Below are 25,958 nucleotides of genomic sequence, written 5' to 3' on the forward strand. Positions count from 1 at the left end.
AGAATACTTTTCTTAAGTACTCACCCACAGCTGGTTTCCAAAAGACTGTCTCCAACCTGAAGAGAGGCCATGCCGAAATCTGCTATCCTGATGTTATTCTTTTCATCTAGCAACAGGTTCTCCGGCTTCAAATCCCTGTGGCTGAAACAGGACAGAGAGGAGCATGTCGAGGTTAATGAGACATGAACACAATTCATACATGTTCAGCAAATTAAGTGAAGGTGAAGGGACAAATTTGGTCAATCAAACACCCGAGGGTCACGTTCATTCTTGCAACTCAGCACCTTTACCATTCAGCGTGCGGACCCCCCGCGTGCAGCATCACCTCTCCTCCTTTCACTTTCATGCAGAAACCAGAGACTCCCACCTCCACGCTGAACTGCTACATGGTGTGACAGCCCCCTACTGCGCCCTTTTCTTCTTCCATTTCCCTTGCCTCTCCTCCACTAATCCCATTCCTCTCATCTCGCAGACAGCCACCAGCAAACTTGCAGCGTAAAGCACACAGTGGGGAACCCAACACAGACGTGCAGTTCATTAGCTGCCATTCATTATCACTAAACTCAGCAAGGGGTACCTATTACCTTTCTTTAAAGAGACCACCTGAAAAAAAATTGACTGTGCCAATGGAGTATTACTTTGCTGTGTTGGAATGGACAGCTGTTGAAAGAGTACATTTATATAATTGGACTTATACTGTAAAGCGGCAGCTAACCAGGCCCTATTAGCAGAGGTAGAAGTAAAGGCTGCAAAGCAACTAACATACACATGAAAGTCTTTTGTTTAAAGAATAATGATGAGAATTTAGAGCTCCTCCAAGAAGCAACGTTGTCATCCAGTTGGTGCAAAGAGGCTTTCAATCACCATTAGGTCATACCGACCTTGAGGATGACACAGGACAACATAGTGACCTAAAAGCAAGCGCACTCAAGTATAGTAGCGTACACCATCTTTCACAAAGTTTAATGAGAACAAATCTGTTGCTTATCCAAGACCATTTGACTACATGTAAGAAATGTATTAGTTTTACGTTTGGAGGACTAGAATAAAAACACACACGCAAAGCATATCCTTGAATTTTTTGTGGTAGGCGTTTGCGTCTATGAAGGGAGTGCTTTTACTTCCCTGTGGCCTAAGTTCTCGCTCCCTCAATTTATTGAGTGCAGTCATAAATCTGTTTCATTGAACTGAAGTGTTGGTGAAACTCAATAAATGTTAATTAGGAGCATCTAGGACATTGTTGCAAAGGGCAGAATTTAGGAACTCTATCAATTCCAGAGTAGACATGTTTTTTTAAACTTCGCAAGAGCAAAGTCAAGATTTTCAGCAAGCCATCTTGTCTTTCTTTTATCTGTCAACATAATACAGATATTATGCAGCCATGAAGAATCCTTGTAATTTGATGCATAGAGAAGTTTCATTTCTACACACGTGGATGCGTGTCTATGAGCTATGTTAGGCCTCTTTGAAAAACTAACCAACTCAGACAGCAGACCCATTTCCCGAAATCACCAACCGACCTTCACATTTGTTTCGCAATGAGAGGAAGATTTACTGGAATTTATCAGAATGTCGCAAAGTAGACTTTCACCACTTGAAACTAATGATATAAGAGGGAGAGCATCTGTACACATTTGCCTTTGGACATTGCAACATCACAATAGACATTTAACCTAATTTGGCATCAGATGCTGCGCAGCTTGTTTCCTACCCTGAGGGATTAGCTGTCAGGTGGGTTAGCATCACACTGGCACTCAATAGTCGCTTTCATACTGCATTCCGTTTAAATTGCCTCATCAAGCGCTTTAGTAGCTTGTCCCTCTCAAAATTAACTCAGCAATATTTATGTGTGTGTATTCACACGGTAGTTGTGGCTTCCCACATTAAGATAATCGAAGTGTGGTGATGTCAAAGCCACACTGGATTGCAAAATGCTTATATTATCACTTCTGTATCGAAAACACGTTAGACAAATTGTGAGCCATGGGCCAACTCCGGCCTGCTGCACTCTTCACTTCACTGTTTCATTTGCATTATCAAGAGTCTTGTAAAATTTGTTACATCAATTTGCTGTTTTTTTTTTCTTAAATTGGTTATTTACAAGGGCGGCTCGGTGGCGCACTGGGTAGCACGTCCGCCTCACAAGTAGGAGGGTGTGGGTTCGATTCCACCTCCGGCCCTCCCTGTGCGGAGTTTGCATGTTCTCCCCGAGCCCGCGTGGGTTTTCTCCGGGCACTCCGGTTTCCTCCCACATCCCAAAAACATGCTTGGTAGGCCGATTGATCACTCCAAATTGTCCCTAGGTGTGAGTGCGAGTGCGAATGGTTGTTTGTCTCTGTGTGCCCTGCAATTGGCTGGCAACCGGTTCAGGGTGTCCCCCGCCTACTGCCCGATGACAGCTGGGATAGGCTCCAGCACGCCCGCGACCCCCGTGGGGACTAAGCGGTTCAGAAAATGGATGGATGGATGGATGGATGGTTATTTACAAAAGCAAAATACAAATAATTTGAGTTAAACGGCATATGTTTTAATTATTTTCTGTAATGATAATAAAAGTTAACTGGTTTATTCCAAATAACAGAATTAAAACTATAAGTACCGTAATTTCCGGGCTATAAGCCGCAACTTTTTTCCAAAATTTTGAGCCCTGCGGCTTATAGTCAGGTGCGGCTTATATACGATTTTTTTCGTGATTTTTGTGATGACTTGATCACTTTTATACACTGGCAAAAAGGCTGTGGACCACTGTTGTGCGGTATCTTGAAGAACAAAACAACAACAAAAATACTATTTTGAAACACTCCTATGGCTGCTGCTTATTCTGGCTGTGTTGCTTGTGACTATTATGAGCTTTAGTAGGAATGCACGCTAGGTGACCTGCGTCTAAACCCTTTTTCATACTCTGCCATGTGACTCAGAGATTACACAAAGCAGTGGCGCTGTTTGGACCATCTGCATTGTATTAAAACCCAATCAATCAGCATTTAAATTCAATTCTTCTGACATTTTGCTCACCAAAAACAAGTTGTAATGAATGTGAACTTTTAATGCATTTTATTCAGAAGGTTACTTTGAACCCTGAGGCTTAAAGGGCGGCGCGGCGTATTTTTGGATTTTTACGGCTTTCTGTGTACTGTCTTTCTTTGTAAAAAACTCATGTGCACGTGCGGCTTATAGTCCGGTGCGGCTTAAGTAAGAAAAAAACTAAAATATCCCTGAATTTTAGCTGGTGCGGCTTATAGTCCGGTGCGGCTTATAGTCCGGAAATTACGGTACATTAAATACAACCAGCAAGTTAAATCGAATAAAATGAATTAAAACAATAAAAATATTATTTTATGAAGAGAATGGACATAATTTCAACCAAATGTTCCTTTATTTTTTTATTCACTCATTTTTGAATGAGCTTGCCCATCTGCTGCCTGTTTTAAAAAGGCCCGTGGGCAACCAAGCCTGATCTAATTGCGCTGGATTTTGAGTAACATATTTTTGTTTGTTTTCCCTCTTCCTATTTATCATAAAACGTCTGTTTTACGACTCTAGTTTGTAATAGAGTTGATGGTTTTATTGCCCAAAAGGGTGGCCTAACTTTTTGGGTGTTTAACAGTATATCAAATAGCTCATGAATTTCAAAGTACTCTCTGACCATTAGTTCAAGATGGAAAACAAGCACACTAAATTAAAATTTAGAAGACCTACAAACATTGTTTCAATCAGCATGTGATCACGGCATAAACATAAGCAAAACAAAGTAACCTCAAGAGGTGAATCCAAACAAGCAGCAAGACACAAATGAAATCATTTAGTAGAAGTTTCGGAGAACAAATTGCATCACAAGGGATGTAGAATTATTGCTTGGAGGGTTTTGTGATAATACGATTAAGTGGCTCCAGATATGGGACATTAGTGTCAGAAGTGCACCTTTGTCCTATAATCTCCCCTATGCAGCAGGCCTTACACAAATATGCTTTCAAAGCTTCGTGTAATACTCTGTAGGATTCAATAACAGAGTTCTTCAGTGAGTAGTACTAGTTCCAGAGGTATCTCCAAGCTGTCTGAGCAAGGTTAACATCCCAGTGGATCTGTTAGACATAGTTCTTGCTATCTAACATAATCATGCACACACCATGCTGATTTATCTTGATTTGTGGCCTCGTAGTCATAGAGTTTGTTCAATCAAAATTCCTGGCATATTTCTGATTGTCTTACAGTTTTCAAAATGTTTGTTCCTCATTCAAATGAAAGACTTATTGGTGTCTTTGTCGCTACCATCACATTTGCATCTTTGGGGGAGGTAATAAAGCTGTTTTTTCACGCATAATCAGAACGCTTGAAGCAAACACTAAAAGCCGAAACCATGGCGGTACCATTATTATACTCAAGTGACACTTTTAACATCATTGTGTCCTGAAATGCATCCATTTAGCCTACAGTACACATTTGCGTCATCTCCCCGAATACTTCTTTCATTTTCCTCTCAAAGAGTTTTGGTTTCTTTTGTTAGATCTGTGCTTTCTAAAAAGGCTGTGGGCTCATCTTCAATCAGATGCCAAGCACCAGCCTTGAATTTTATTCGCAGCAATAATGCAGGTATGCAGGATTTGTCATAACATACTGTAGATATTAGCAAAATATCAACGGCATTTTTGCCACAAACAGTCAGGATTTTATTGCAAAAATAACTTTGCATGCAAATAATTACAATGTCAAGGTGCAAGTCATTCATCTCATTTGAGTGGAAAAACATTAATCACTATTCATGAATAAACTTGCAGAAGAAAAGAACAATGCTTGAAAAGACATCGGCGAAAGAAGTTAAACGAAGATAATTGAATATTTTACTTAAAAGACATGCAATTTCATTACATTTGGAAAACTGTTGCTGTAGATGCAGAGTGACTTAAAATTAAAAGCACTCATGCATGTGTCAAGTGTGGGGGTAACACCTAATTCACACCGCCTCCTGAATGGATGCGCTGTGGTCGCACACATGCACTGTAACGCACATCGACTGCGGTCCGGTTGCGTTGTGTGTGTCCGGAAATCTGCGCCCACAAGACCACAAGATTACGGGGTGTTCACTCTGAAGAGTTGAATTCGCGTCAAAACCACCGCATATATAGAGACACATTTGTAAATGATACCCACATTTTTCCTTTCTGCTACGGTCCTTATAAAAAGTAAGTTATGCGTCATAAATAAAGTCGGTGTGGTTCTGGAGCTTCACAATGAATCTCTCGTCGTCCTAGGTCTCAAATAACCCTTGGGCCCCTCTCTTTTCATTTGATTGGATTTGAGTGTCTTATGCTGTATTCAGACCCACTGAAAGTGAATGTGAGGGAATGGCAGCCACTGAATTTCCAGACAGCACCTCGAAGAGGTCTCCAAAAGGAAGAGTAGTAGATCTGAGAGACACAGATACACGGTTGGTGGGTGGTGGACATGAAGATGCTCCTATATGATTTTAGTGCAACAAGTGAAGACATACGTGTAAGTATATTAGTCACGCAAGGAGTACAAGTTAATCCCACCACCCTTGGATGTTGGATTTTGGGTTACAGCCATTCTCCTCCACTTACACCCACACAGCCAATTAGTATTTACTAACTCACACATAAAGTGCGACACACCAGTGCCATTACTAAACCCTGATCATGTTGTGGATCGGGTAGAGTCTGTCACTGATTGCTGCTCTTTTTCTCTGAAAGCTTCGGGGCTCAGAGTCATGAAAATGCATAGCGTGGTCCAGGAAAACTCTGCATGACCAATATGTGACAGTGTGGGAGGACAAAGTGACTGGGGGGCATTAAAAATGTATGATGTCGATTCACTTGACCTCCGACTGATTGTCATCAGCTCCTTCCTCACAGAAAAAAAACAATATAGCTTTTCTGCTCATATAGGACTACAATCATTGTGTTCTGGGGTTGTTACAGAAAGTTGGTCAGACTGAGTAACCGTAAGAGCCAGTTTGTACAAAAAGGCTCTTGATGGGGAAGAAAGAAAAGTCCTATGAGTCCTATGAACAGTTAATTGTTGTTTATGATCATAATGTCGGCAGATATTTTTTAAAATAAAACATGACAACAACACTGAAGGCATAATTTTGTGTAACTTAATGTTAATATGTGTGAATATGTCCTTTTATTTTGCCTGATTATAGTTTTAACCATTTTTTTCTTCAGACATTTTCATTTCCTAACAAATGCCATAGTTACCCAGCAGCACTTAAATAAAACAATATAATTTACTACTTTGCTCAATAAATTCATATTTAACACAAATGACGTTAGCATGTCGGTGTGGCACTCAGCAACTGTTTGGAAGACCACTGAGCTCAACTGAATTTATAAAGGATCCAATTGATTCTATTCAATGCATTCACTCCAAAGATTTGTTTCTATGACTAAGTCATCCGTGACCGTGAATGAAACAGCAAAATGTAAGCCCCGTCAAAAAGAAAAGGAAAATGCTGAATGTTTGCGGTGGAGAACAATTTTCTGTTTGTTGTGTGCTGGAGTGAAAATAATGAAGAAAATAATTCTTGTTGAAATGTTCTTGGTGATTTCAATCCCAGCATCAGTAGAGCATCGTCTGTCGAGGCCTTGCCGGTGGCAGTAATTGTTACAATTTGCACAATCAGAACGCACAAACAGTAGCATACAGGTACGTATGTTACAAGAAATATAAGAATTTTTAGAGCAGACAATTTTGTCTTTTGATTTCTGATGGATATCATCGTTTAGTAGGTTCTAATAAACTGAACATTGTTGAGAACTTATAATAATAATAATAATAATAATAATCATAATAATAAATATTGTCATTATTATTGAATAATGACAATAATAATAATAATGAATAATCTTAAATTCATTCAATTTCTCTTCAATGCAAATGCTGCTGTAGATCCATCTGTGGCAATAGATATCTGGAAATACGATGTGGGTGGCAAGCAGAAGCACAAGGCCAAGTCAGGTGTGCAGATGCAGGCTTCGCAGCATGTGTTTAGTCCCACTCCCTCCCTCCCACCATTCACATCATTGAGTCACACAGGAATAGCAGCAGTTCTAATGGTCTGCAGAAATCTCCTGTGCAGTCAAGAAGAAACAGAGGAAATGATTGTGGAAATGCTTTTTTATTGAGGGGTTGCTGGGATCTCATTAGCTGGGATGGAGAGCGAGGTGAGGGGGTTTGCTCTTTGCGTCTGCCCGTGTGTTTGCCTCTAATTGAAGATGGAAGGTAGAAAGAGGGAGAATCCGCTTCACCATGACTTACAAGGCATTCTTTTCCAAGAATGTCAATAAGTGGATTTGAGCAGCCACAGTGAAAAAAAAAAGACAATAGCAAATAAATCTGCTGTGGAATCTCACCGCAAAAGCTCCGTGATAATCTTCATGTGTGCATGCACTAGAAGTCAGGTGCTTTACCCTAATTGGATTAATCCGTACTACCTCCCACTAATTATTCATTTCAGACTTTGCTTAAGGCAAGACAGATCAGTGGTACAATAGCCTTAAATCTTAATTTAATTCTTTATTTTGCGAGAAAAATCTACCCTACCCGCACTATAACACAAGTAACAAGTACCATCTGAGTTAAAGTCTTTGCACAGGCGTTTGCTGTATATAAGAGCTCCCGCATAGCTTCAATTATTAAATAGCACCAGGCAGAATGTAATTGCTTTCACGATAAATGAAGTGTGCGATGCATATCCAAGAAGTCACCTGCATGTAATCAAATATAAATTCAACTCCGCATACTCACTTGAAAAACAATGCAATTAAAATGTTTCTTTTTAACGAGCCCAGCAACAAACAAACAAAAAACTATCTCCTGGTCATTGTGTGCGACAGCTTCCCCAGACAGTGCAATTCTTCCTCCCTCAGCATGAGGCACACTCAATAAAGGTCCATGACACAGCACATTATGATACTCATGTCACGATCCATACATATTGATATAATGATATTAAAGTACCGTATTTTCCGGACTATAAGTCGCTCCGGAGTATAAGTCGCACCAGCCATAAAATGCCCCAAAAAGTGAAAAAAACATATATAAGTCGCTCCGGAGTATAAGTCGCATTTTGAGGGGCAATTTATTCGACAAAATCCCACACCAAAAACAGTCATGAACGAGCAACAACAGGCTAAACAATAGCAACAACAGGCTAAACGATAGGTATGCTAACGTGACAAATACAAACAAAGAGCTGATAACGGGCCTGACGTAACATATAGAGTGATTAAGGACAACTATTACATGAATAACATGTTTATAAAACCATCGGTGTCCCTCCAATTCATTAAATAGCAACAACAGGCTAAACGATAGGTATGCTAACGTGACAAACACAAACAAAGAGCTGAGAACGGGCCAAATAAATAATAATAATAATAATAAATATAAGAGGAGCAAAAATAGAGCAAGTGTACATACAGCAGACAGTGGACTTGGATATGGTGCTTTAAAGTGTTAATTGCTTTATTTGATGTTTTCTCTATTTTTTATGTTTTCAATATGTTCAAGATAAAGATATAAAAGCATGTGAAGTGATCAACTATACTAAAAATAACATGGGAAGTGGTCAACTATACTTGTAAGTAAGTGATGTCTTAATGCTCAAGTAAAAATTTGTGAAATAAAACATATATAAGTCGCTCCTGAGTATAAGTCGCCCCCCCACCCAAACTATGAAAAAAAGCGCGACTTATAGTCCGGAAATTACGGTACATTAAATTATGAATTAGAAATTTCCTTTCAATTCTCAAGAATCTCCGTATTTGTAGTAGAAGAGTAAAATGAGATGTCATCTCTTTCGGAACGTCTTCTTTCACCTGATTGCACTAGGCTGCAATGGCTGATTGGGAATCCCAATTTTTTAGGCAATTTGTACAGCTTATAAAACCGCCACAAATTGTTTGAAAGTGAAGAAATTATTACACACGCATACCTGCAAACATATCAGCTTTATGTTCAATGGAAAAAGCCTAGATATCACACCAAAGAATATTTGTGGATAAATTAAGGCAAGATAAATGGTAATAAAATGTCAGTATGCATACTTCTAGAGCAGCGAGCAAGGTCAGTGACATGAAGAAGAACAAAGCTGTGTGACTGAGTGTTGCTGGCATATGTAAACAATAGATGTAAATGATATAGTAATTATCATGACAGGCCTACATGCGTGTGTATTTGATGTTCATTCATTCATGGGTGGGTGGATGGATGGATCTTTATATTCAGAAAATGTTTCCATTGTTTGCAGTGTATGTACAGTAATTGTTTCCCACTGTTTATAAATACAATCATTATTCAGAAACTTCATTTTGAATATAAGTTTACAGTGTTGTTGTACCCCATTGCCAACTACAGCTACAAAGGAAATTTGGATTTTTTCATGATCGTTCTTGGTAAATCCCCCACTATAAGAAATACGGACAAATAGCAGATGAACACTAAAACCTCACAACATCCGATATAGTCAATGGGGTCTACTGGTTAGATTAGTTTCGGGAAAAAAAAATGTCTAAAATCTGCCATGCAAGTGCAACAAAAAGGTTCCACTCATTTGCTTCTGGACCAAAACAAACAGAAATTGCATTGACACTCATTAGTAGACACTTACCATATAGAATGACTGTGGCAAAAATCCAGCGCAGACATGATCTGTCTGAAGAATTTTCTGGCTTCTTTAGGCGTTAATCTGCCTTTCTTCACCAAATAGTCAAAAAGTTCACCACCGGACACATGTTCTAGTACAAGGTACCTAAAGAGATTGAGAAATAAATGGAATAAGGGAAAGGGCAAACAAGAAACAATGCTAAAAGAAAATGAAGAGCTCATCATCACAGAGGCAAGATGAAGTCATGCGTAAGCGGTTTTCATTATTGTCCCAAAACAATTCTGTTTGATCGCAAAGGTCACTTACACTGTTTTTGTATTGATTTTTTAAATCTGTATTTAAATGTGAAGGGTTATGACAAATTCACTTCCTGTGGGAGGCATCAGAAGGATGACGAGTTACACTTTTACACATCAAGGAGTCATAATATGACTGCTGGATTCAGTTCATCACATGAAAGAGACTTAAGGGGAATTCTTTATGTGGTTATTGTTAACTGAAGAGCTTCAAGGAGTATGAATTATTTTGAGAAGAGGCACCGAGAGTATTTCCTCCTCTCATATTTTTTAGCCACTACTCAAGGTGGAGCACTGGGGTTGGTGGCAGTCTGTCATCATGACTGCACGGCCATGCTCCTGTGCTCCAAGGAGACATGAGGAGATGAATCTCTGCTGAGCCCCGCATGAAACAAACCGTGGGCCGATAGCCAGTGATGCCCTGTCCTGCTCTCAACCGGTCTCCCCTCATTTATTCTGTGCTCAACCTCCCTTAATCTTTACTACAGCACAAACGGAATGCTAGACAGCAGGTGAAATACACACCTTCTGTTCACTCCCCATAAACTGTATAGCGAATGTAATGGGACACCTACAGGAGAAAAAAAAAACCATATATGTAGTTGGTCTTCCCTCCAGCTATAACAGCTTCTGCTCTTTTGGGGAAAACTGTACAAGATGTTGGAGTGTGTTTGAGGGAATCCAGAAGCATATTTGTGACATTAAATGAATGTAATACGTATTTTAAACCACGGAGCAAAATTTAAGAAGGATGGAATAGACATAAAGTTATACACAATGTAGAGGAGACGGTCAACGCAGCACGACTCCAGCAGTGTTACTTAGTATAATTGACTGTTTTTGTTATTTCATGATTAACAGTTTTACTTCTTTTCGACTTGTATGGTCAAGAATCTTACAATGCTAATTGTTATGTTAATAATGATTTTTTTTACCAACAGAATATCAGAACTGTTGTCATAAGGTCAAGTGTCATATTCATATTCATGCAATTGATGTGATGTAGGAGAAAAAGTCGCTTCTATCTGGAGCACTGGGACCTTTGTAAATACAGCAAGTATGAAGTCATATATCTATTCAGCAGTGACAGCAGAGATTAAAATGAAGACTTTTTAGATGGAGTATTCTAAATCATATTTACACATCTGCATTTTGTTATCTTTGGCTGAGCACAGCGATGGCTATTATTCGTTTTCGAGGTATGTAGATCAACATCATGATGCGATTATTCACTTGTGGCAATGAAGCATTCCTTCATAGAATATTGATGCGACAGCGTAACAATTCAACTTCCATTTACTTCACACCTATCAGCACACTCAGAAAACCTCTTGTAGTGGATTTATGCCAACAGCCTCATAAATCTTTCGTTGTTGGACAGCTAGCACCGTTATACTATTTATCTTCAACTTGATAGCTTTCACTAAAGACACTTTAAGTGCAAACTGACAGCATTAGTATTAGAGCGCGTTAGTCACTGGACCAAGCTACTTGTGAGCCCACTGTCAATGATAAACGAATCGAAATGTGATTCAAATAAAATCTATCTAGTATATAGCGAATCTGAATTTTTTTTTTTTTTTTAGTATGATCCTTTTAAAATCATAAAGCTTGTAGTAGAGCGTGCCTTATCCCATTTGAGCTGTAAAACTCAAGAAGAGAGCTAATTGAATTGAGTTGACAAATTGTCCTCCGTGGATCAAGAGGCTGCTACAAATGACCGATGGGCTTGTCACTCACCACAGGCAAAGTTAGCAAATTGCTTTATGAATGTGTCTGCATGCGTGTGCGTGTAATACAGCTGCCACTCTCCGTGGTTAATGTATCCCACTGCAAACGGTTCTGCGTCTGATGAGTGTGTCATGTTGTTTACATTAGGGATACTTTCTCTCCCTATTAGCATTCCACAAGCATGAGCAACTAAATTAAATGCCTCATGCCAATACTAATGGAGCGTCGGCCCCTCCAAGGCTGACATTGTACTGAAATCATTCCAAGCCAATTAAAAATACTCCTTTGGGCTAACAATATAATGTTTGAGATTTGTGGGGGATAACAACAAACAAAACTTTGCACACAAGAACAACAACAAACAGATGACCGTAAAGTGCAGTTCCTATTTGCATATTTGCAAGAAATCCAAAGATCATACTTACAAGTATTTTTTATTTTCATAGACGTCATGTAGCTTTAAAACATGCGGGTGTTCTATGAGCTTCAGAATGGCTATTTCTCGCTCCACCTGAATGAACGGAAAAGGAAATAGGAGTCGGAGCAGGTGAGGGAAAAGGAGGTAGAGAAAAAAAAATGTGATTAGTCATATGGCAATGTACTGTACATAATGTAAAAGTGGCATTCATCAAGCACAGTTGTACTAATTTGACAATCAAAATTGAAGAAAAAGGTCCGTAAAAATTTCAAACCTATGATTTCTATTTTATTATTATTTTTTTTATCTGCGAAGGTGACAGGTGAAGTGTGACAGGCAACAATCTGCAAAAGGGCCCAAAGAGAGGCAGAAAAGCTATTCAAGAAGGTAGTGGAGCTAAACTTCAACCACACGCAAAACTGAACGAATTGAATTTTCTTCAGAAAATGCACAAGAGACAGGTTGTGTCTGCCAACATAGAACTTTCACAACCCAAATAACATTTTTACATCGAGCAATTTGGTGGGACTCCCAGCACTTAAATTGGCAAAGCAAATTACTACAGTCCACTCTTGGTGTGCGTTTAATATTTTCAGTAGCATTTTCAATGACACTGCACAAAATTACACAAGCAAGAAATGGGATTTATCGTTCATAATAAAACTTCACAGCTAAAATAAAATAAAAATTTTAACACTCTAACACACGCAGCATGTAGTCCAACAGAATAGTTTGGAGATTATCTCATCAGTGGAAAAAAATACTTCAAGAAAAAATGATTAAGTAGTAATAAGTTCATTTATACATAGATAGATTATTCACATTATTTGCCACTCAGAATTTATTTCTATAAATGAACACATTTCAAACAGCATTCCCAACATGCAAATAAATGTTCTCTTGGATTGCTGTGTAATAAATTCATAGATGATATATTCTTAACAACACTATTATATTATGTCAAAGCAGTTCAGGGGATTTTTCCAGATTGTACGCATTGATAATTTGTATCTTGAGTTAAAAATGATTTCAGAATTCTGATTTACAGAGCAGCTTTCAAAGACCTTAATCACAAGAATGGGAAAAATATCATTCATAAACAGAATTCCCCCACATTTAACCACACTGCCTAATTTAGGTAAATTATTTTCATGCTTGAGGTGGAGAAAAAGTATTCATTTGGGAATAAACATAAAGTACATTCATCTGTTGAGTTTCAAGTTCCTAAACATACTGCTAGTAAGTGAACGGGGGGGCAAAATGTCCACATGCATCAACTTCTCTCAACAGATGTCTGTGATAGTGCACAAACGTCCAGCGCAAGCTGACAGCTGACTCCACACAAGGTACTAGTTTTTTTTTTTTTCTTTGCTTCAAGAAATGCTGAGAGGCTTCTATTGTCAGCAGGGAGCCTGCATGGTCGAATTTTATCTAAAGCCCCTGCGCTGCCCCGTCGGGTTTACGGCCATGGGCTCTCCTCGCTGCTCTGTTCCTTCTTCCATCGGTTTTGTGGGCATTTGACAAATGAAGATGGGAAGACTCCTCCATGTCTTGATCAAAGACACAACCTCATGTGATTTTGACAGCTTTTATATTCCTCTAGTGTCATGTAATGTGACTTGTTTTAAAGAGCACACATGCTGAGTTTGTCTTGATTTCGCAGCGTACCCACTTGTTGAATGCAGAGCCCTTTTACTGCTCTGTAAATTGGGTTTCACTGGGATTTTCACTGGGAGAAACTGTTTTGGCTGATATGGGATAATCTCGACTAATGAGCATTATGAACAGCAGTGCATCGTGACACTCTCACCTGACACTGCTGTGTGTGGATAAGAACGTGCTGACAGCGCCTCTCTCACTGGCAGCCAGCATCCCTGCAGAGAGACTAATGCTACACGGTATTCAAGGCGAGATGAGCTGTCGAAATGCTACAAAGCCTGCAGCAGGCTTGTTAAGCTACCTCTAGCCACCCACTCTTCATTAATTGAAATACAAAGCATGAGGCTTAAGTTAATGTGGAGACTTAACTGTAAAACCACATGATTATTGCAAGATTAAGCAGTTCATTAACTCATGAAGGTGAATTGTTTGGGGCACAGCATGCTCTTTCCGAGTTTTGGTAGAAATAGAGGTAAGGGGGCCCCTCCGTGAGTCGTCACCTTACCGTGGTGGAGGGGTTTGCGTGCCCCTATGATCCTAGGAGCCATGTTGTCGGGGGCTTCATGCCCCTGGTAGGGTCACCCATGGCAAACGGGTCCTAGGTGAGGGGCCAGACAAAGCACGGCTCACAGAAGCCCCTTATGATGAGTAAAATAAATGGACTTCGTTTTCCCTCGCCCGGACGCGGGTCACCGGGGCCCACCTCTGGAGCCAGGCCTGGAGGCGGGGCTCGAAGGTGAGCGTCTGGTGGCCGGGCCGAAAAGGAAACGTGTGTCCCCCTTCCCATGGGCTCACCACCTGTAGGAGGGGCCAAAGGGGTCGGGTGCAGTGTGAGCTGGGCGGCGGCCAAAGGCAGGGACCTCGGCGGTCTGATCCCCGGCTGCAGAAGCTGGCTCTGGGGACATGGAATGTCACCTCTCTGGCTGGAAAGGAGTCCGAGCTGGTGTGCGAGGCAGAAAAATTCCGACTAGATATAGTCGGACTAGCCTCCACGCACAGTTTGGGTTCCGGTACAAGCCCTCTCGAGAGGGGCTGGACTCTCTTCCACTCTGGAGTTGCCCACGGTGAGAGGCATCGAGCAGGTGTGGGTATACTTATTGCTCCCCGGCTGGGCGCCTGCACATTGGGGTTCACCCCGGTGAACGAGAGGGTAGGGATGGCGTAGGGTAGGGATGGCGTGCTGCTGACCTCGATTCGGGACGCCGTGAGTCGGTGGGGAGAATACTTCGAAGACCTCCTCAATTCCACCTACACGCCTTCCATTGAGGAAGCAGGGCCTGGAGACTCTGAGGCGGATTCTCCAATCTCTGGGGTCGAAGTCACTGAGGTAGTTAAAAAACTCCTCTGTGGCAAGGCCCCGGGGGTGGATGAGATCCGCCCGGAGTTCTTAAAGGCTCTGGATGTTGTGGGGCTGTCATGGCTGACACGTCTTTACAACATTGCGTGGACATCGGGGACAGTGCTTCTGGATTGGCAGACTGGGGTGGTGGTTCCCCTCTTTAAGAAGGGGGACCGTAGGGTGTGTTCCAATTACAGGGGAATCACACTCCTCAGCCTCCCCGGTAAGGTCTATTCAGGGGTGCTGGAGAGAAGGGTTTGTCGGGAGGTCGAACCTCGGATTCAGGAGGAGCAGTGTGGCTTTCGTCCTGGCCGTGGAACAGTGGACCAGCTCTACACCCTCGGCAGGATCCTCGAGGGTGCATGGGAGTTCGCCCAACCAGTCCACATGTGTTTTGTGGACTTGGAGAAGGCGTTCGACCGTGTCCCTCGGGAGGTTCTGTGGAGGGTGCTTCGGGAGTACGGGGTGCAGAGCCAACTGATAAGGGCGGTTCGGTCCCTGTATCACCGATGCCAGAGTCTGGTCCGCATTTCGGGCAGTAAGTCGGATTCGTTCCCAGTGAGGGTTGGACTCCGTCAAGGATGAAACACTTAGCTTTGTCCATTATGTGTTCTATGAAAGCATGCATTCAGGTAGTTGGATACAGGCAGCTTCTTAATTCTTTTCGTTACTCCTACACTTCCTGCAACTCTATGACCTCTACTATTTGCCAAGCAGCTTCTCAAAAGGAAGAATAGGTATCCATACACTGAGATCTGATCAAATGAATGCAAGCGCCAAAGTGTTTATTTGGCAGCATGATCATTTGTCTCGTTAAGTGCCTAGTTATTGTTCTTGGCGGGGCACCATTAGATGAACATGTCAGAACAGGAGCCCGTAAGGACGTGCTGACTGCCAACACAATTTGATCCACAAGGAATCCATCAGCTTCATATCCTGCCACATTAAAAGGATCAATAGGCTCCAGCACTGATGAGCATTGCTGTGGTAACTACAACCATGGCAATGGATGCTGCTGTTGTGAGCAGGAAGGCAATCACAGAGCGTCTGAATAAAATTGATGTTTAAATGAAGTAGACCAGGCAGCATTTTCCCGGACGTGTCCACTTGTTGCAACCTAAAAAGTCACCTGATAGGTTTTTCAAATCTTTCAGGATTATATTACCCAGGTCGGCAGATCTTTTTCCATTGTGATGACTCGTATTTGTTTTTGGGTCCTAGTGTCTTGTACAGGAACCTCACTGTTTATATATGTCATAAAAAAGAAATTGTACTGAATGAGGTAACAGAAGACAAGCATCATTCACGAGCATCATTCACGCTAATGATAATTATAACAGACAACACATTGGATGAGTTGATTCTTTGTCAGTCAACATCATGAAGGATGTGATTCATGATGTGAAAAATTGCATGTTAGCTCATGTGTCACACGGTGACCAGTAAGATGATGTCTTCTAAGACCTGGACGAATGGGAAAAATAAAGTGATGTGTGCACTGGTATTAATAAATGTCACTCAATTCCAAAAAGATGAAAGCCTGCTTAGCAATGCCCCATCAGCCTGAGATTGATTCTTTATTTATTTCATGGGCCTGCCTCAGAATGGATGATCAAACAAATAATGGAGAACATCAATATCATGGCACTCAGATCACACACAGGCAGGCAGGCAGCATCAACGACATTACATGTGTGTTGTCACCGGAATCCAGAGGCTAGCCCAAACCCTCAGAGGGGAAAATACTGGATCACAAGTTCCGTCATCTCACACTCTCCGCTTATTGCATCGTGTACCCTTTGGTCCACGAGTCTCTCTCATGCACAGAGAGGGAAAACACAGACATTTCTGTCATCGCCCCCAAGGCCGACAACTGAAAGGTCCCTTGATGCTGAAATCTGGGGATCAAAGTCAACCAGGCAGTCATGTGTGTGTCAGATATTAAAACACTAGGGTGGCTAAGCTTGCATGGGAGTCCCAGCGATGCAAAACAAAAGATGTTGATGGAATGTGAGAGGGCTGAAGCATATGCGGTGCAATGGAGAAGGCTAAAAGGGAAATGCCGACAAACACACTACCTGTACCATGGCCTCCGCACACCCAAGCATCAACCTGTTAGCTGCGCCATCCATTTTGCTGCGTGCAGCCTCAGTAGGTAAGATTCCTCAGGATAAAACTCATGAAAAACATTCCATCTAAGTTTTATAGAGGACATATTTTGGAAAATTGACTTTTTAATTGTATGCGTACAAATAAGTGGGTCAATGCCTGCGCAGCCATGAAGTATGAAATTAAACACCTGCGGTTTTAGGTGTCAATGAGCAGGCCGGTCTGCATCATACATACATATTTATATAACATATGATGACCTCAGGTGACACACAATAAAATAAGGTATAACAGGTAGTAACGGGTAGAACATGAAGATAGGCATGAAGGGGCTTCAGCAACAAACTCTCCTGTTTTTTTGTTCAAGGGTCATGTTTCTCCCAATTGAGCTTGTCTTACCTTAGAATTAGACAAAGCTCCAGCTTCAATTCCAAATACATAACCCACTCAATTTTAAAAGTGTAACTAATCTAGACTATTTAACACGACTGCATCGTTGGCGAAGAGACACGCATCAGGCACTTCTGATAATGATTCTATCAGTAATCTGTAGCGACGAGGGGGTAAATTCCTTACATGCGGTGGGCTGATCAATGCCGGACACATGTAAATCAATATTGACAGTGTCTCTGCTAGTCCTTATCCTTCATCCATTTAACACCTGCTCAAATCTTGCTCATCCCTCTCCATTCTTTACTGAACTCCTTCACCTACAAATCTTGTTTTCGCCCTTGTTTTTTTCTGTCAAACATTTAATCTTTTGTTCTACTCTGGTTTGTGATTCTGACAGATGAATCGAGCAGCCTACATTATTTCTCACTAATGGACAACCTTAGAATCTAATGGGAGTGGCCTGGCAGACCAGAGGTCAAAGGTTGTGATCATGAATATTTTGCAACTCCAGCAGTTTCTTAGGATGGAGTCCAACAGGCAAAGGTTTGTGTGAATGGGCATTCAACGAACATGAGAACAAGGTCCCCACAGGAGTGATTTATCATTAGCAGGCAGGCAGAGTAAGGCTTTGTTATGAGGGTGTGTCACTCATTGGAAATGTCTTTTTTGGCAGGTTTTCAGTCTCCCCCTCCTTTAGTGGAGATACTAATTTACTCAACAGGACTGATAAGGTGACCTTGAATTTGAACAGATGGGAAAAGAAAACAGAAAGAAAAATGCTACAAATGGAATAGATAGGAATTTACTCTACAATGTATTTATTTCCTAGTTATATAGTTTTAACAAGTGCCGTGATATAGTATACAGTATTATGCCATGCAATAATGTGTGGAAACATATGAGAAATTTGAAAAGTACTTTCAGTGATGACAATTTACCATGCATCCATCAATTTTCTATACCGCTTGTCACCACGGGGGTCGCGGCCGTGCTGGAGCCTATCCCAGCAGTCATCGGGCAGTAGGCGGGGGACACCCTGGACCGGTTTCAAGCCAATCGCAGGGTACACAGAGACAAACAACAATCTGCACTTGCACTCACACCTAGGGGCAATTTAGAGTGCTCAATCGGCTTACCAAGCATGTTTTTGGGATGTGGGAGGAAACCGGAGTCCCCGGAGAAAACAATTTACTGTCTGCCTAAAATAGTCACTAAGGAAGAAAACTTGGTTAAAACAAAAAGCCTCTGCTGCAACATATTATTATTATGGGGCAGCACAGTGGGGCACTGGTTAGCACGTCCGCCTCACAGTTCTGAGGTGGTGTGTTCGATTCCTGGTCTTTGACAGCTGAGTCGGCTCAATACTGGTTATGCACTGGACTCAATAATGGCAGCGAAGCAGTGTAAAACTGGTTAACTGAGATAAGCCAATTACTCTGAAACGTAACATAGAGAAAAGTCATTGGGGATTTCCTTCCGCTTCAGCGCCGAATCTACAACAATCACACCCAACATTAACAATAAGATTAGCAAAGGGAGGATTCTGCATTCCAAAGTGAATTGTTTTCTTGAATTTGCACCTGTACAACAATCGAATCATCACTTTCACACAGAAGCTCAACTTTCGACACGTACCTCACTATGCTGTATATATTGTTGCGGGCATTGCTTTTCATATAAAGTACTATGTGATCACAGATGGATACTATAGTTAGAGTTATGTTATAAGGTTCCTCTGGAGGCATTATTATGATTCAACCCATAGGCCTGAATGTTTGATGTGACGTGTGACTGACACAGACTGTCATCTCCTGTATGGTGCCAGATACAGTGATGGCAAACTCTTGTATTGAATAGACATATCACAACATTTACGTTACCAGTAACATGACTTCATTGCTCATCAGTTATTGTATTGTTGAATTTCTGGGAACAAGGCAAGGAAGTGCTGCAAAAACGGTAAAGAGATTGCAAAGCTTTGTGTCAGGTGGATTCCTCACAGATACACATGAGAAGTCTTGTTTTGAACCTTTTTTTTTTTAAGCTTCTTGACAACCACAAAAGTGACAAATGTGTTTTTAGTGAGTGGGGATGAGACATGGCTTCATCACTTTGAGCCTGAGTATAAAACAGCATTCCTTGAATGGCGTCATTCTAGCATTAGTAGAATTGATTAAATTGGGCAGAACTGCTGCCCTTATATAATAATATAAACCCTAAAATGAAATGATATAACCAATGATAAAAAACTTTCATGAAAGTCCACAACTGGTACAAAAGAGAATGTATAAATATTCAACAGTAAGTGGTGAACATGTAAACAAAACACTTAAGTGGGTCAACAAGTCCAATCAAAAATTAAAGAATAGCAACGTAAAAAGGGAAAAGAGGCATGAAAAACTTCAAGCCGCTTGGGGGCAGAACGACTGGATGAAAGGTGTCGTCACACCCTCTGAAACAACAGACAGAGATGTGACGACTATGTGACAACACAGCAATGGTAGCGTTTTAAGAGGAGAAACCCATGCAATCAATTCAGATGTCTGTATGTCTCCCGTTGAGCCCAATGGGGGTTCCCTTTACATCTTGACTTGTCTTGCTCCAATTCATTTCTGGGCCTTCACTCCATTTCTGTTTTATCTTCGAAATAAGCCAAACAACACTTTATGAGTTTGATGAGATGTCGCCAGAGTCATAAAAACAAGCACATTTTCAACCTCGGTCACCAAAATGTTATATAGGTCAAGGGAAATTTTCAATCTCCACAGCTTGTGTCCTGCGGGTAAAATCTATTTCCTCTTTTTTGCAGAGCAGCATCACAATTCAGACAGAGAGAGAGAGAGATTTTTTTATTTTTTATTTAGGAGCAATTCACCACCAGGTTATGAAGATAATATATTAAAATATATTATGTTACACACATACCTTTCAGAAAGAAAGTACAATTCAGCAATGTGTTTCCTAACATTAACGATACATGTAAACCAAAGATGTCACAGTATTTGTGATATCACAATGTTGCAGTATTAAAAATGCTGCGAAATTGTCACAGTCTTGTCTCGGCATAAAAAAATGAGCTGTTGGGCTTATAAATTTGTTTTTGGGTCAGCTTTACGAATGGCACACCGCTTAGCAGGGCTGCAACAATGCTCTCTTTACTTCCTTGTTACAGTGTACAGGCATCTGATTGGTCATGTGACCAATCAGAAGAAATACACCAATAATTAGCTTACTTACAATAATTTCACGAGTGAAATGTGCAACTTGAGTGGGGAAGTAATTTGGGTGTTCTTTACTCACTTGATTTAAAAAAAAAAAAAAAAAGAGAGAGAAGAAAGAAACTCATGTTCACGTTATCATGCAATGGGTTCTTATAAAACTGAACCGGGATTTAAATTTGTTACGAAGAGGATGAAAATGAGTGGAACAGTCATTATTTGTCAAACTAGGCTAAATTTGGACAATAAAATGCATGGTAGATATAAGCCTGGTATCGCAAGGCAAAATGTAATCTTTAAGTGAAAGAACTACGATATTTCTTATTGCATGACTTGAAGCTGTTTCTGCGCTCAATAAACACTCAGCACAATTTCAAAATCATTTTGTGCATCCAACCTGTTAGGTATAAATACGGTGAAAAACCTGGCTTGTGGCTTTGCAGCAAACCAAACTGATGGATCAAGGTGAAAGGCTGCAACGTATGAAAGCCATTTATTTTACTGCATGTCTGCATTAAAACTGCTGTGTGTGTACGTGCACACACACACACGCATGCACACACACACACACACACTCACTAATGCACAACATTCAGTCAGAGAAAGTGTGTGTTGGAAGCATTTCTATATCTACTCCACCTGCGGCACGGCAAAGATGGGAGGGAATGGTCAATCTGTAATCGTTAGGAGGGCAGGTAGAGATGGCAGAAAAAAAGAAAGCTACAGTGGTGTCACTGAAATGTCGGGATAACAAGATTAAAGCAAGTGCGATTCATCTTCGCCTCGCACATTTTGTGCCTTGGCCGCCCACTGCAATATCTGCCGCTACTTCATCACTTGCTTTGCTCTGCATGTTGAGTCCATTAGATATTTTCAATGAGGTGTTTCAAACACAGCCACTGTGCTATCATCTGTAGCAACACTTTGCGATACAGATCTACAAACACTGGTAAAATAACACGTGGCCTTATAAAAGAAGTGAAATACTCTCTTGTGGAAAAGTGTAGAATTAAAACCACTATTGATTGTGTTAATTAACTCTTCACGGGAAAAAGAGTATTGATCCATTCTTTTGTATTTCAGGCTCCGGCTACATGTATTGCAGCAAGATTTCCTTCAGCTCTTACATATGTATTCGTCGAATTCTTCTTTCTCTTTTACTGTCTTTAATTTTAAAACCATGGGACGTGTCATACATCAGGAGTCTGCAAACAAGGGCCATCACTGGACTAATGTGCACAGTACCCGCAGCCATCAACTTCAGACATTGCTTTAACAACCCCTCAGTCTGACCCTCCATCCTAAACTCATTTCCACCTGGACCTCTCTCTCTCTCCTTTTGCTACTTTTCTATCCTGATCCGGGTAGCACAGAGGGACTTTGAAGTTGTTCTGCTTGAGGACCAGAGCGAGTCACTTGAACTAATTAGTTGCTCCTATCCCAACAGCAGCAGCATCAGTCGCTACCAGCTTGCTACCTCAAAGGGTGATGTGAGGAAAATATCAACAGCAAACACACACTGCTGCACTCTAAAGATACTCTGGCCTCCCAGCTCGATGTTAGAGCTTGCGGCTTAAAACAATTTAACCTGCCCTGAAACTAAAGGGTGGTATTAAGTCGCAGAACTACTCCTTGTAATGCTAGAAAGAAGCCTCTGATCTCAATGGTAAAGCTTGTCAGACTGTCGTTAACAGCAATGGGATTCTTCTCTCTTCTTTCTCCATACATTTGCAATCGGTATAACAATCAATATTAGTGGCGGTTTTTGTATTCTGTGCGGCAACAGAATGACAGCTACTCAATATTGAGTTCATGCAGCTTCCCTACATCACTTTTAAAAATAATAATAAAACTGATCCATACAGTGTATGATGTACGTATACTCCCTGTGAGAGTTTTATCATTTCTTCCGATAACTTTTCTGACGATTACTGTGAACCAGCTCAGATGCACTCCCCCATGTACCCCCTTGAGTATTGATGAGTATTTTGGCATCCTTGATTGAGGTACCGTCAGCAATGTGGGTAGGCTATGCAAGTGTTGCATTCACAAGATCAAACACTGTAGGAACTTTCGAAATCTTGTGAACCGAAATATCCTCTGCATCACTTGAATTCAATTCATTTCAAGCAGGCTGGATCACAGGTTGGGTTACATGTGGCCTGCTGACTAAGTTAATAGAGCTAGCTGGACTATACCATCAGGTGAGCAGCAGTTCAATATATATATTTTTTTGTTAGTAATAATGTGGCGAGATCATGTACTATAAGATCTCATGGGATTAGAACACCACCGGTTTTACTGTCGTTGTGCAGCACTCGAATCACTAACCTATGATAACGCAGGAGTAAAGTCAAAATACAATCAACATTTATATTTAAAAACACTTCTTGATTATGAATATTAAACAAAACAAAAACCTGTAAGTAAGGTGATAAATGTTGTGCTGTATGACCAAATGTTTTACGCGGTACACAGAAAACACATGTCGGAACAATCATGAAGTACAAGAATAAGTAAAAGATGATGCCTTAGGCGTAAGAGTAGTGAGTGGGTGAGCGAGTGAGCGAGTGGGCGAGCGAGCTAAGGGTACACAGTCAAACTAAAGGGATTATTAATCCTGACCTCTTTGCAAACACCACTATCAGCACAGCAATGACATTCTGTTAAGGGAGTGAAGGATTCTGCCGCAGACGAGATGCAAATGAAGGAATTTGTTTTCCATTTGCAGAATCTGCAAAGTAAGCAAGTCTGCGCCCTCCTTTCAATCTCTTAAGCAAACAATTCCACTGTGGCCTCACCATGTGTCCAGTTAAAGACAATTTTCAGGCGGCAGTATAGTGCTGTCCTCTCTATCCTAAAGTATTCCATCAAAACACGGGCCAATTTTGCAACATGACAATTTTGATAGTAAGTGAACTGGATTGTACAACGGGAAACCTGAAAACCAAAAAGGATTTGCAGGTAAAACCTGGAATATATGTAAAAACTTGGACTACATATGCAACATCTTAACAAGATTAGTCATTCAAGCAGTCTTATGTCGAGGTAGCTAAACATTTTACATTTTATGTACATTAGTGAGTTTTGGGTCCTCTGCAAATCTTCCCTAGGGAGGGCCATCAACCAGCATTCATTACCATTATATTACTGCCTAATGACAAAAAACATCAACATTCTGTTCCCCATCAAAACCCAAGACACTCCACAAAACAAATGCTTCTGATGAGTGGGACCACAAAGCACTTTACACACTCTACAGTAAAATTTTAAAAACAACAGACATCATCACATCATTCTCCACAAAGCCCAATAAATTCCACTAATGACTTCTATAAACAAACCCTAAAGTTCTTATAGGACTATTATCAAGTGTGATGAGATTACAGCTACATAATAACACACAACACATAATTGAAAAACACAACCCCCACATGTACGATATAAATTACCTGCCTTTTTTTTTTGCTATTTCTTTCAATCCTGTCTCTCAAAAACATGCAGTTCCAAAAAGAATGACACTGAGCCTTTTAGGGAGATTCAGCCTGAGTTGTAACAATCATTGGCTGTCTGGGGAAAATGTTTTTGCCCCACGTTGTTTTAGCCTAGCGCTCCAAGGACTCGCCTGTCGAGTCTGCTCACAAGCAGCAGGTTTGCACATCGTCTCAGTATTGAGAAGGCCATGATTGCATAACCGTCGGGGAGGCATGACGGAGGCGTCTGATCATCCCAAATTTATTCTGCAGAGTGACAAGCGACACACAGCCAGTCATAAAGAACTATCCTCAAAAGACAAGAAGAACAAGGCGTTCTGCAACAGAGGACATAGCCTTCTAATCACCATATAATCTCTACTTTCTGGCAGTTGACAAACATGGGTACTATATAGAAGCAACTAGGAGCCTTAACTATGGACTTTAAGCTATGACAAGTTTCCCAGGATGTATCAATAAGCGTAATTCAAAGAAAATCTTAAAATCAAACGTTACGGTAGCTAGAGGAAAAGATAGGACAAGATAATGGAGAGCTAGCTGTATTCTGGTAAAATGATAAATATGCTTTCTTATACATAGATTGAGAACGGTGATACGGACTCTCTTTGTTGACATTCATGGAGTCAAACACAGAAAACTGCATATTATGTAATATATAAAGAATAATACAGAATGCATGACTTACCTTCATTAGTACTGACTCGCTGAGTTTCTCACGATTGACTATCTTTATGGCAACTTTCTGGCATGTTACACAGTGAACTCCAAGCTTGACCAATCCTATAAAAAAAAAAAGAAAAACACCTAATTGAGTAAAACAGTAAGATCTCAACAACATTCAAATATTTTCCTTGTGAAATTGGTTTTATTTCTTCCTAAAAGTCCATTCTCCTCACACAATATAGCATTTCTTTTGGCTGAACTGCTTCCAGTATACGAAATTGTATATATTACATTATATGTACTTATTTAAGGCACAGTATGTGCTTCAATATGTGCTGTCATGTCAAATCATGTAAAGTTGCCTGATGCAACGTAAACTCTGTGCATGCTCGCAAATTCATTTCGACGCTTGTGGACGACTTTAGCAGTGTGAAACTTCAGTAAGGCAGCGCATGCTCCACTCCCGTAAATTTCTGAATGCAGGCCATGTTCTAAACCAATCAGCAGCTTGTGCTTGAAGTGTTTCTATCTGTAATGTCTGATGCACTGGCACACCAAGTTCACAGTCACAGCGCAACCCGTTTTTGGTGGACTATGAATAACCAAACGGCACATTTGTTTCTTTCACCGATCAGACTGTAAATTCATTTGCCAAACTGACCCTCGGTGAAAACAGCATTTTGCCATCTTCTGATTGCTTTGTTAGAGCAAAACGTGTCACAGCCAACTTCGACTCACAAAATCCATCTGTAGCGGGTGATGCGTTTAAAATTCAGCAACTGCTGTGAGTTAGATGTATTTTATTGTTTCTGTTTTTGTCATGTTATTAGAACAGAGACGTAAATGTTTAACTGATCCAGATGCTATACGTTGCAAACATATGCGCTTTATACTGCATCTGTATATAGTACTGAAGGTTTCTATCTTTGCAACATGGTTTAAGTCCAATCAATTGTGACTGAAGACCCAAGTACCAAATGAAATGCCACTGGGCAAGACAGTGGGCGTCT

At 40.8% G+C, this 25,958-nt stretch overlaps 1 protein-coding gene across 5 annotated transcripts in view; it reads right to left on the reverse strand.

Annotated features, from left to right (window-relative positions):
• brsk2a (BR serine/threonine kinase 2a) overlaps window positions 1–25,958 on the reverse strand; it is a 129,564-nt gene that overhangs the window by 31,566 nt on the left and 72,040 nt on the right. For all 5 annotated transcript variants that reach the window (XM_049723173.1, XM_049723175.2, XM_049723174.2 and 2 more), the window contains 4 exons: window positions 24,971–25,065; window positions 12,081–12,166; window positions 9,632–9,772; window positions 25–141 (listed from right to left, as the gene is read on the reverse strand). In XM_049723173.1, the coding sequence (XP_049579130.1) occupies window positions 25–141; window positions 9,632–9,772; window positions 12,081–12,166; window positions 24,971–25,065 (439 nt within the window). The remainder of the gene's footprint in view (window positions 1–24; window positions 142–9,631; window positions 9,773–12,080; window positions 12,167–24,970; window positions 25,066–25,958) is intronic.

The sequence above is a fragment of the Syngnathus scovelli genome, chromosome 6, assembly GCF_024217435.2.
Source record: "Syngnathus scovelli strain Florida chromosome 6, RoL_Ssco_1.2, whole genome shotgun sequence".
In the NCBI taxonomy this organism is placed as follows: domain Eukaryota; kingdom Metazoa; phylum Chordata; class Actinopteri; order Syngnathiformes; family Syngnathidae; genus Syngnathus; species Syngnathus scovelli.